General features: G+C 33.4%; 1 protein-coding gene across 4 annotated transcripts in view; it reads right to left on the bottom strand.

The window, feature by feature from the left end:
- The window catches only part of LOC100368708 (intersectin-1-like), a 61792-nt gene that overhangs the window by 4024 nt on the left and 45119 nt on the right, over window positions 1-12649 (bottom strand). For 3 of the 4 annotated variants that reach the window (XR_014931012.1, XM_085505741.1, XM_085505742.1), the window contains 12 exons: window positions 10076-10197; window positions 9177-9283; window positions 8700-8775; window positions 8251-8358; window positions 7336-7434; window positions 6824-6991; window positions 4710-4781; window positions 4058-4189; window positions 3330-3448; window positions 2746-2828; window positions 1330-1413; window positions 616-789 (listed from right to left, as the gene is read on the bottom strand). Coding sequence is in view for 3 of the 4 variants with exons in the window: in XM_085505741.1 (XP_085361867.1) it covers window positions 616-789; window positions 1330-1413; window positions 2746-2828; window positions 3330-3448; window positions 4058-4189; window positions 4710-4781; window positions 6824-6991; window positions 7336-7434; window positions 8251-8358; window positions 8700-8775; window positions 9177-9283; window positions 10076-10197 (1344 nt within the window). In the remaining variant the exon portion in view is untranslated. Of the gene's footprint in view, window positions 1-615; window positions 790-1329; window positions 1414-2046; window positions 2124-2745; window positions 2829-3329; window positions 3449-4057; window positions 4190-4709; window positions 4782-6823; window positions 6992-7335; window positions 7435-8250; window positions 8359-8699; window positions 8776-9176; window positions 9284-10075; window positions 10198-12649 lie in introns of those variants that run through there. The other variant, XM_085505743.1, reaches the window with a different exon arrangement.

The raw sequence follows: 12649 nt of genomic DNA, 5'->3' as shown, positions 1-12649 counted from the left end.
CCCAATCTGATTAAAAACCAACGTAGGTATGAGGCTCCAATTTTTTTTTTTTTATTACAAATAAATATTATATAAAGGGTCATAAAAAAAATAATAAATAAAATATTAATAATAAAAAATAAAAAAATTGGAGCCACATACCTACATCAGATTTTTAATAATCAGATTGATGATCGCCAAGATATTGTTGTGAATGAGAGAACCACAAGACTCGTTTTTGTTCTTGAAATAGTATTCAATTCTCATTGGTCCACTGTTCCTATTACCATGGATCAGTGGAACAATGGATGCAATCAATAGGGGAGAATGGAACACTTTTTAAGCGAAAAAATCATGATGGAAATTATAGTAGTAAAAATGTTATTTACAATATACTGTAAAACTGTTTATTTTCACTGAAATTTAATTTCAATGAATTGAGCAATTTCACTGGCTTTTAAGTTCAGATAGCAGAGAAACAATGACTTCTATTGTTATTTCACACATACACATGGATTTAATTTAGCGAATTTTACTTATCAATGAAAATAGAGAAATTAAAAACCAGCAAATAATTAATGCATTTACAGTAGCTAGCCAATAATAGAGGGCGTGTGCAACATGTGGTAAACTCACCGTTTGGAGAGAACAAGTCTCGGTCAAAGACTGTTATACATAGCACATCTTGATCTATGTTTTGTACAATAAATTGCATAGATGACATCCACTTTGGATTTAATGTATTCGGTATAATCTTAGTTTTATGTTCCTGTACACCCATACTGACTTCACAGTATGGATCAGCTAAACCTACAAGACAATACAGAACATCTATAAGTGTACAATCTTATATATAGTGTAGAGACAGAGACCCTATATCGATTTCAATCCAGAAAATGTGTTTGGACACTCTGGATCAATCCAAGAAAACTGTATTTTCTCTATTTAAGCACATCTACAATAGAAGCGCAAATAAACGAACAATCCCATTTGTTGTATATGGAATAATTAAAATATTAAAGGGCGGCAGTCGTCGTACCGCGTCCTGTTTGATATGGGACTCATAGCGACGTATACAACGCATGTAAAATACGTTGTTTATTTACATGAAATTCGAACACGCGCTGCGCAACGACCACCGCGCTTTAATTATTTTGACAAGTGTAATTTATGTAAGCACATACTCTACAAATATGGTAAAGCCGTATTCATCTAGCACTTAAGATTTAAATCCTTTTAGAAAATTTTTCTTTAACATAATTCGTAATGATAATTCCATCTTAACTGTACATGGGAGTTTACAATCAAATTGCTAATTACACCAAACTATCTGGAGTTCAGTTTTCTCACCATTTCTGTCAACTGGTTTTAGATCAGCACCTTCTAAGATTGTCACAAATAACCTTCCAACTCCTTTACTTCTCTGAGTACGAGCTAAAAAATCACATTAATAAAGAAAATTATTTATTTAGACTCATTATTGAGTTTTTTATGGCTTGATTATATGTTCAATATTTCTATCATAGACTGAGTACCAAGAAACATGTCAATTAATTTGTTATTTTCAGATGTAGGATGTTTATTGACAGCTATAGTTCCTTCCATTGTCTTGCGTAACACAAACAAGCAACACCAAATGGTGTTGCAAATACAATTTTATAAAAGTACACTATTTTTACATAGCATGCAACAGACACTATCGCCTATCAATAGTATGCTTATTAAACACTCCCCAACATGAAAACTGTGACAAAAATGATCTGTTCAAAGTTGTTTTTCCCGAGATTTAGTTAAACCGTATGTGACTCTAGTGACAGCCATTTTCTTGAGGTTGAACAAGGACAAAATTAATTGGCTAAATCACGGTTACTAAAAAAAGAGTCTTTTTTAGTAACCATGGCTAAATGTAACTGCATTAGGACTTCCCTTGGAAAATGGTACAGCTAAAACTCCAGGAAATGGTAGTCTTACTATCAGTATTTTTCTATGGAGTTCGTGGTATTTACTGTTGTTGTCTATTTTCTCTGTATCCTACCATGCATGGAAAGACATTTATTTGTAGGTTTTGCTTTATGGAAGTATCTAAGTTATCAGGAATACCTTCTCCAGTGAATACCCTCTCGGTAATATTGTCCTTGTTGGACCTGAAGAAAAGAACAACAAACTAATGGTTTTTGTCACGGTTTTGGTTTTGGTGAGAGTTTAATAAACATATTATTGATTCTGCTTTTGTTGACTTTTATCTACGATATAATTTGACATCGCATGTTTGTGTTACAGTACGCAAGTCTATGGAAGAAACCATAGATCTTCTGTGTCAATAAAAATCATAATGTCTGAAAATAACAAATATATCAGAAATGACTAAAATACCACCACAAAGACTAAAGACCAACACAAGAAGCTATATGAACCCACTGCTATAGTATGCTATATAAGCTTGTCAATCAATGCATAGAGTGACCTGGCCCAATAATTTAGGAAATTAGTTCACAAAGCTTGAAGTGCATTCCAAAAATAAGTTAACAAACCTAGGCAGGGTTTTAGGAATTTAGTTAACAAATCTAGGCAGGGTTTTAGGAATTTAGTTAACAAATCTAGGCAGGCTTTAAGAAAAGTAGTCCTCAAACATAGGCAGGCTTTTAGGAAATTTGTACACAAACTTAAGCAGGCTTTTAGGTAATTAGTTCACAAACCTAGGTGGGTCTTTATATTACACTGAAGTTCAGTGACCAAAGTAGGCCTTTATAACATTAGTTCACAAACCTAGGTGGGCTTTTTCCAGTTTCTTTTTTTCTGTTTCAATAAAAACTGTGGTTGCTTCTTGTATTTTGTTGAGCCATTTTGTTCTATTGAAACGCAAAATAAAAGACAAAACAGTGTTAATATTGATACTTAAAACATGTTCACAGATAAACCCATTCTCCAACTTACAATTTTTATTTTAACACTATGTTAACCAACTATATTGTTTTTTATCACCCATTTTTGACAATTTTATTTCATTTCAAAAACATCTGAACATTCATTGATGTTATTATTTTATGGGTGCACATAAGCAAGAAATATGTGTGTGGTTTTGTCTTAAAGCAAGGGAAGTCGGTGCATATGACAGACGGCTCTACCAGGTTGATTACAAACAAGAGTGTAGAGCCTTTGTGTGTTTAGCGGGTGTTGTTATCGCTGCTGAGGACTCAATTCCTGAGCATGTGCAGTTACCGATGTCACTGCGTTAAGTACTAGCCCACATGTAATGTAACCTAAAATGTAAAATGTGACACTGGCTAAAGTCAAACAATGGCTTAAATTTAAACTGTATATTTGTCTACTGATATTTCTATGAGTCTCACCTTTCACTGACAGAGTCTGTTTTTAAACTGTAAACTTTATCAATATGAGACAAATGAAATAAACTATCTTCTTCTTTATCAGTAGGTCCCTTGACATTGATTTCATTTAGAAATAATGGCTGTAAAAAAAGATAATACCACAACATGGCGCCATTATAGACAGTATGTATTGCTTTATTAGAAGCACATACCGTATATACCAAAAATTGCACAGGTTTGACTGTAATGTATGTATGCTGGATCATTAAAATATGATTTAATTTAACCATAAATACCTCTGTCATTCATGTAAGTGTGTGTGCTATTAATCAGAAGTAACTGGTTGAACAACTCGAGTAGACTAATATTTAGCTGACAGTCACCTCTTAACAAAAAAATCCTGATTATACAGCAAATAAGATCTACAGCATATTTTTATGCAGCTCATATCAGAAGGTAGCACTTTAGCAGACATTAAATACAGCCCAGTAGCTGGTCTGTATACCCATAATGTGATTTGAAGTATCTGGTGTTGTTCGGTAAAACTTTGGCACATTGGCAAATGTTGCCAGAATACATTGGTCGCATTTATTTAGTTTTCAAATATCAACAGTTTGATGAATAGGTTGATGAAATGTTAAGACTTTTAGGAAAAAATGGCCACCAGTCAGTTAAACATAGCGCCCCCAACATGGGATACTGCCCTCTACCTGTGACTGATAAAATTGATGGCAGGAATTTATACTTACATTTCTGTACATTTTAAAGAGAATACCTGGCTTGGCATCCATATTAAATACTGTTATACCTTGCTTGGTGGGTGTTGTTAATAATAGAAAGTCATTAAATAAAAATCCAACTAATTCTTTATTGCTTTTGGCCTATGACAAAAAAAGGAAATCATTATGTTACCGTACATCATAGACCTTAGAAAGGTCTATGGTTATGTCACATTGATTTCAACCAAAAACTAATCAAGTTCGGACATTATCTCATAGCATCCACGTATCAAGTTTCATTGAAATTTGTTTTTTTTGGAAAAAGTGAAAATACTTACCGGGGTAACTCAAAAGTAATCTGGTCTGAGCATTATCTCAGAGCATCTATGTATCAAATTTTATCAAAATCTAGGTTCTTGGGATATCAGTGTAACGGACACATGCACACACATGCACACACAGATGCACTAACTAACTCACACACAGGAGTAAAAAAAAAAACTACAAAAGCGTGTTTATAACATCAAATAATAAGTTCATTCACTATATTAACATACTAGATAGATGCAACTAACATTTCTTACATACAATTTCTAAATCTCAAATTAATATTTATTCATCAGCCAGTATCATAGAAAACTCAGTCATTTGAATAAAAAGATTACAAGTGTTTATTACTTACTTTCACTAAAGTACCTGAGAATAAAAACTTTCTCTGTCCCAAACAATTCGTCACCGAGTTAAAAATAAGTTCCTGAAAAATAACAAAACATTGAATTATAAAAAGCACATCTTTAAAGTGCATGTATAATAAACAAGCAGCCTCTCGGCTGAGATAGCTCCGCTGTTAGCAAGGCACATTTCAATTGAAGAACTGAAGATATCATTAGAAAATGAACAATATGTATAGTATGTATAGCAATCGGACTTGCTGTTTTTAACAAGAAGTCAAAAAAATCACTTTTTACCAAAAATGACAAAAATATTCACCAAAATTAGAGAATTTAAGATATCATCACGAAATGAACAAATCTGAGAAAGGTCCACATGTAGCATCTATATATGCAATATCAAAGCAATTGGACTTGCGGTTTTTAACAAGAAGTCAAAAATATCACTTTTTACCAAAAATATTCACCAAAATTAGAGAATTGAAGATATCATCATGAAATGAACAAATCTAAGAGAGGTCTACCCCAGGTACATACATACCAAGTATCAAAGCATTCAGGCTTGTAGTTTTCAAGAAGAAGTCGAAAAAGTAAAACATTGACACGGACGCCGACAGACAATCACTCATATGATAAGCTCCGCTCGACAAAGTCGACAGTGGAGCTAAAAATGTCCCCACAGCATAACTAATCAGTGAAACGATGTATAATAAAAGGAGTTCAGTTATTGAATGAAAAATCAGTGATATAACATATTTTACCAGTGATCTGTTTTGACATAGGATTATTACCATAATAATCTATTAATCAAGCAGCCACAAAGCATACATATATAAGCCGGTATCAACACAGAGGTCGCATTGTTTTATGCAAACATAGCTGAATCATGATGAAAAACTCATCATAGCTTCCAAACTGCTTGGTGTAGGCATGGAAGGTACTAACGGAAGGAGCCACGACGCTATTGTTTTAGCTTTACCCCATGATCGTTTGTCAATGTTTATTCACAAACATTGTTCTTTTTAGCTTTTAGCACCTTCGTATAATGGGTTACGCTAATCTCGAGCATTCGGTAATATTCGGAGCATGTTCGGAAGCGATAGTCGAACCTCGCATGTACAATATTGAAAAAACAAATTTTAGTTTGAATGCTGTTGTTTCCGGAGATCTTGGCGAACTCTTATGGAAAATTGTCACATATACCGGTAACATTGATTAAAGAAGAACTGATGAAATATCGTGAATTTTGTATTTGTAATGGTAATGAGACTTAATCAATGATTGCTTGTGACGATTGCATTATTCAATGGTACCATTGTCAGTGCGTGGGTTTGGTGTCCGAAACTGTCGAAATTTTTGACCACCGGACATCGGCGAACACCAACAGAAAAGATAGTATCGAAAGAAGAGCATGTCTAGACACTTTCTCTGTAATGATATTTTTTAGGAGTTCTTAGGAATTGTTGTTGTATGCACTCGGAATCTTGTTATAGTTACAGTTGCTAATAATTAAAACATGTGAAATTTGTGAAGTCAAACGTTCATCTGTTGAATTTCAGGATGTGAAATACGTATTTTGACCTTTCACACCTAAACAAACTCAGTGCGCATGTGTGATGACCGTAGTTTCATAATGCGCATATATTTTATGGTCACATTAAAAATCGGCGAGGTTATATCATACTCCGCTAACTCGTTACTTGTGTAAACAATCGCAAACTATCATCGACATCAAAGATGAGCTAGACAATGTCCCTATCAGGATTAATTTGGGTTGAAACAAAAGGAAATAAGCCAGTTAAGAGGCTTAAGTGGCCACTTGATAGGCGTCGTGGCTCCTTCCGTTAGTACCTTCCATGGTGTAGGCAAGGTAATGGACAAATGTTGGAACCTTTATTGTGTCGTCTTATAAATTCATGTCATTGTTTCTTATTTGGTATTTTGACTTTCTAATAAGGTATACCATCTCTGTCGTATCTGGGTACCAGGTGTCGGCAGCCTCGTTTTGAGTACATGTGTGTTATTTGCTTGCAATACTTTACCTGTTTGTAGTGTTTTTTTACAAAGGTAGGATATGGAAACCCATGAAGCTATGACACAAATGTAAAGCAGCAGCAAAGCTTACCTCAGCTAAACCATCACATTGCACATGAGACTGTAACCATTCCAATCTGTCAGAATTCTCTTTTTCTCTCACCCCTTCATTGACTTGATTACAAAGTTCAGTAGCTTTCTCTAGCGCTGATTCCACATTATCATGATCAGGGTGATACACTGGGGTATTTTCTAAAATCTGTCTCACATAAGAAAAGTTATAGTTATTGAAAGAAAAATAATATATTTTTTTTTTTATAAATTAATATTTTTCCACAAATGTTGACCTGGAAAAGGGGGAATTATGTTTATTTGGTCAAAGAGAAATTATAAAAAATATATTGAAACATTGTAGGTCTTGAAGGCATGCAGTTATTTAAATAGTAAAAAGCAATTTAAAACTTATGAACAAGGGCAAGACCAAATTTTTTTTTGATGTGACCTTTGTGTTCACACTACATTGCTTATATTTTGAGCATTGGTCTATTTCAACACATTTCAAACATCAAAAGTGTTTACACATATAAATATGAATGGACTTGCCTTGCCAATCAGCAGTGGATACTTAGTGACTCGTTGCATTGGCTTTATAAGGTACCCACTGAATGGTAAACCTTTGGTTTTTGGATTGGCGGTACATTTCTATAAAATAAGAAATATTATAATGAAAAGTTATACAAACAAATTAAACAAATGTATGTACTAAAGACAGTCTCACGTGTCAGGACACAGATGCTGGAGTGTCTGGTGCAAGTATTCAGCCGCACGGCATAACCTTGTAAAAACGGTTTGATCGTACTTGTTTTCATCACATAATCTTCAGATGTGAATGGTAGAGTATGGTACAATATGACAGCCACAGACACCACTGAATGAGTGTGACATACAGTTTACATTTGGTAATACAAAGAGAAGTAGATAATATTATTCAGAATAGACCCACTGCATGTGAAAAACATCACTAGGACACCACACTGAAGTGTACTATGACGTTATTATGAGGATAAACAAAGTATGCATGTGCAGCGTACTGTCTGAGTGCATACTTTGAGGTATTCTCGTAATAACCTTATTATTATACATCTTTTCCTTCCAAGGATACACCATGGGAATGCCAAAATCCAAAATGTTTAGAACAGAATCAGCAAACTTCTTTGTGTTGAATCCGGTCAAACTCTGGTGGTAGCCATGTTTGTTTTTATTATTAGAGGACGCTTACGTGCGTAATCATTCCATATTTGGAATTCGCTTTTCCTAATATGATAGGATGAAAATACCCTGCAAAATACCCCAAAATTATGGCACGCTGTAACTTATGGCGTTATGTTGACAGTTGTATATAATAAACATTATTTACTTTTGTCAAGGTCAAAAAGAGTTGATATAAAAGTTTCAAATCCAAATGTACGAAAGTAAGAGTCTCGTATCTTGAGAGTTACTGTAACAGTATTAACTTACTTTCATGAAGGCTTTAAATTCGTTGCCGTTATCCGTCTTCTTTTGTATTAGCGATGAGGCTCTAAGTTGACAACTACAAAATCTAATGTATGGTGTCATATGGGGAAGCTGTGATGTAAAAACACAAAGTATTTTAACATAAAGTCACAATTTTTAGCTATACATGTATCTCGTTACTGTATTTGCTCTTATGATATAGAATCTCCAATAGCAGTACATATAAAATCATATTTGTTGTATACTGAACCAATAAAATAGTATTTATTTTGACCTTAGATTAACCTCAGTGTATGTCATGTACATAAGGGTATTTGGTACTATTGGAACAAATGCGGTATGAGTCACCCATTTTCATGTTTTGCTGATTTACCACTGAGGATGCAGAAGAAGAAATTAAAATGTAACATGCGAGTAAATACTGAATGCTGACTTCAGTGAAAGGATGGTACCTGTTCACAAAGAATGTCTCCAATATTACGAATCACACAGCTCTCACCGCTCATTTTCTTTCGTACTCTTAATGCTCTGAAAGAAAGTGTTGAAAACGTTACTGATTCAAGAATTTACCATCACTGGTCTTAAGTGCAACAAACTAGAGATGAGATCCATCCAAAAATTGGAATAAAACTGTATTTGTGGATTTATCGATGTGTTTTACAGCTCTATGCGTTTCCCCTCTACTATGGTACCCAAAATTTGATATTTCTTATAACTCTTCTTCAAAATTCATTAACGCTATGTTTTTTTTCAAAGAAACCGTATGTGACTTTAGTTTGTAGTGTTTTTTTTTATTACATACTCCCCTGCCACATGTACCGGTACATTCTGGAGTAAATGTGTGTGAATTTGTTAAAAGACAATCTGCAAGGGAAATTTTATTTATTTATTTGTTTGATAATCTTTGTTATAACGAAATGAAAACTTACTTTAACAATTTCATATTACACATAATAATTTCTTTCCAGTTGACAAATATTGAAGCAAGTTCTTCTTTTGTGACAATGGCTGCTTCTGCCATTGGTTTGTAGAATACCTACAAACACAATTAGATGAGTAAACAAATTACAAACAAACATGTGAATTAATAAATGATTTGTAACCAGGCATGATTACTGTGAATATGAAAAATATAATATCTGGAATGAATGATCATATCAAATTTGAAAGAAATTTTTCCAATAATGTTGCAGGAATGCTGAAATATTCTTTCGTTCATTATGCATTCAATTACAGTAAACAATGCATGTAAAATACAACTTTTGTTACCTTCAACAAATTCAAAATATGGGTGGCGGGTGATGAAGTGTTCAACTGACATGTGAACCAGCCAAATTAGAGGGTCGGCAAGGGGTATTTTTGTAAGCTGTAATCAATTGTTTTTATTTTCGTAAGAATGTTATTTAAATGAATAAAAAACGTAAAATCGTACAAATTTTAATTGTCCGTAATTTGTACAAAGAATTTATTTTTTGTAAGCGTACAAGACATTTTTCAAATTAAATGTCGTAATTCATACACATTCTTAAACACAAACTATCAAATATATTATAAAAATGGAAAATGTAATTAGGAATTTGCTTTATCTGTAAAGTGTAAAAACCTAAATTTACTGTAAATAGAACTTTCTATTTATTTCCTGTAAAAAATGTAAAATGCCTTTTTTATTTCCTGTTACCTGTGCCAGATATCCCCCCCCCTTGCCCCTTCAAATTATATTGATGACACAGAACATGCCAGACACTACTAGCATGTAAAGTCACATACAATAATGTGACAGCTATGATCTAAAGAGTTTCAGAGAAGGCATGAAAAAAACACCACCTACTTCTAAGACAAGCTGCATATTATCCACATAACTCTGTTCTGTGTCAATCAGTTCATGAATATGTTGTTGTCTTTTTCTTTCTAAAGGTGACAAATTCTCATACACTTTCAGGTCCTTGTACCCTTTAATAAATAATTAATACAAATTCAAACATTACTTAGAATTCTGTAGTTGCACTGCCCTCTATAGGCAGAGTTTACTAATACTGGTAGATGATATGCACAATGTCTTCTATGGGAAGCATCTATTGATGAAGAAAACACTGCTTTCTACGGGTAGAGTATATCTGTATATATAGATCTTCTTCTAAAGGCTTAAGTCAACTGATACACAACTTACATGTGTATTACTCTCAATGGCAAGAGACTACATGTACTAATGACTTCAATAAACTCTTTTCTATGGGTAGAGTTTACTCGTACATGTATATTCACATTGTCTTCCATGGGGAGTCTTTTTGAGACACAGCCTTCCTTGGGTAGACGATCTGCATGTACATTGTCTTCTATGGGCTACAGCCAACCGATACAAAACTTTACATCATTTTTTTTTGTAGCTTGCCCTCTATGGGTCGGATTGTATAGTATACCTCACATTGTCGTTCACAAATGATATCGATGTATTGCCTTCTATATGGCCTACTGATACCCAAATAGGGAAGCAATGAAGAATAAGTTAACACTACTACAGCTGGTTGTCTCTTTTAAAAGATTGGTAGCTTTTAATTCCATGTAGACCATTCATCCGGTGTGTCACATATCACTTCAACAAAAACGTTGAATTAAAAGTTACTGATCTTTAGGAAGAGACAACCAGCTGTAGTAGTGTGAATTCATTGTTTCCTTATTTCATCCACTGTACTTGCCACTGGGGATTAACTTGCATGACCGAATGCTATTTACTACTGATACACAACTTGCATTGACCTCTATGAGAAGAGTCTACATTATTGTGTTACAGCACGCCGGAAGAAAATTAAAAACCACTAACCACTATATCTCCTTATCCTTGAAACACTGCAATATTCCTAGGAACAATGCAGTATTTGTTTCAACTGCCATTCTTGATAAGCCACGCTCCCGAACAACCATTTTCAAATTTATGTATTTGGATTCAAAATGAAGCAAGATTTTGAGTGAAATAAGAATATGCTTTATTACTGTATCCTTATCTCATTGTACAAGTGTTCTACATTTAAAACATTTAATCACAAGCATACAATATATAATTTCAAATTCCAGCACTCTCATATCAATCACAATCAAACTTCACACATACATCATATTATACATATGCACATCAATTTGTTTCAGGATCTGATTCAAGATGGCCGAATGGCAGCCATTTTTGTGCTAAAAAAACATCAAAATTATGTTTATAGATGGATTTTGTTCAAACTTAGTATATTCGTTGGACATTATAGGACCTTGATGCACATTATTTTGTTTTTCAGATAAGATACTACATATTTTAAAGCAAACATCAATCCAAACAACATAATGACCTCTAAAGAAAAAGCTCCACAAATGTAGAATGCAATTCAGTTTTTTTATATCACATTTCATTCTCTAGATATTCAACTTTTCATCAGTAATATGTAGTCAGCCATCATAGAATCTGTTGTGAGAAAATGATTTGTTTCATTAAAATCAGATTATCAGTACTTGAGATATCATTGGAAAAGACAAAAATTGGCAAAAGTATTATGCAAAATAAGTGATTAATATTCACGAATTTTCACCCAAAACTAATCAAATCTGTGCATTTTCCGAGAGCATCTATGTACTAAGTTTCATCAAAATGCAATGAATGGCTCTTTAGATATCAGTGGAGTAAACAGACACACACACACACACACATACATATACACTGATTCAAACTGCAAAGATACATCTGATAATGGTGGAAAGCACTTGTGATATTAAATAGGCAGATTCTATGACAGATTTCAACTGCCATTGAATTTATAATTTTTTTTTAAAGTACATCAGAAGAGATTGTAAACAATAATATTGACACAATACAAGGGTTACATTTACATATAGTTTAATATTTCCACACATATTTCATATAGTTCATGCCATGAATATTATCGATATAACCCACTCTGATTACAATCCTATATAGTTTTAAGAGACATCCATATTTTTTTTGCTTATCTTAACTCAGTTGCCTGGATAAATCACACCTGAAACAATACGCACAGAAATTACGTTAAGGAGAGTTCCTCTGTGATGATTTAACGAATCAGAAAGTGCCTTACTAAGATGAATCATATTCTGACATTCCAGCTGATTTTTGATCAAAACAAGATTTGGATGTGATTTCCTTACATGGAGTCGTTGTTGATCAAAATGAGGCTTGAATTACAATACAGGGACAAAGTGAATGGAAGATAGTTGACTTGAATCAGATGAGGTGTGGTTCAATACAAACTCAATGTGGAAAATTAAAAATGACATACAAAGATCATGAAATATACTGACTATTCTGCTCCAAATTGCATTGTTATGACGGAATATAGAGAAACTAAACATGTAAAGTTATGAATATCTTATACATATTAAATAAACA

The sequence above is a fragment of the Saccoglossus kowalevskii genome, chromosome 11, assembly GCF_978046115.1.
Source record: "Saccoglossus kowalevskii chromosome 11, keSacKowa6.1, whole genome shotgun sequence".
In the NCBI taxonomy this organism is placed as follows: Eukaryota; Metazoa; Hemichordata; class Enteropneusta; family Harrimaniidae; genus Saccoglossus; species Saccoglossus kowalevskii.
The sequence above is the reverse complement of the archived record's forward strand: the minus strand, read 5'-3'. Positions and strand labels throughout refer to the sequence as shown.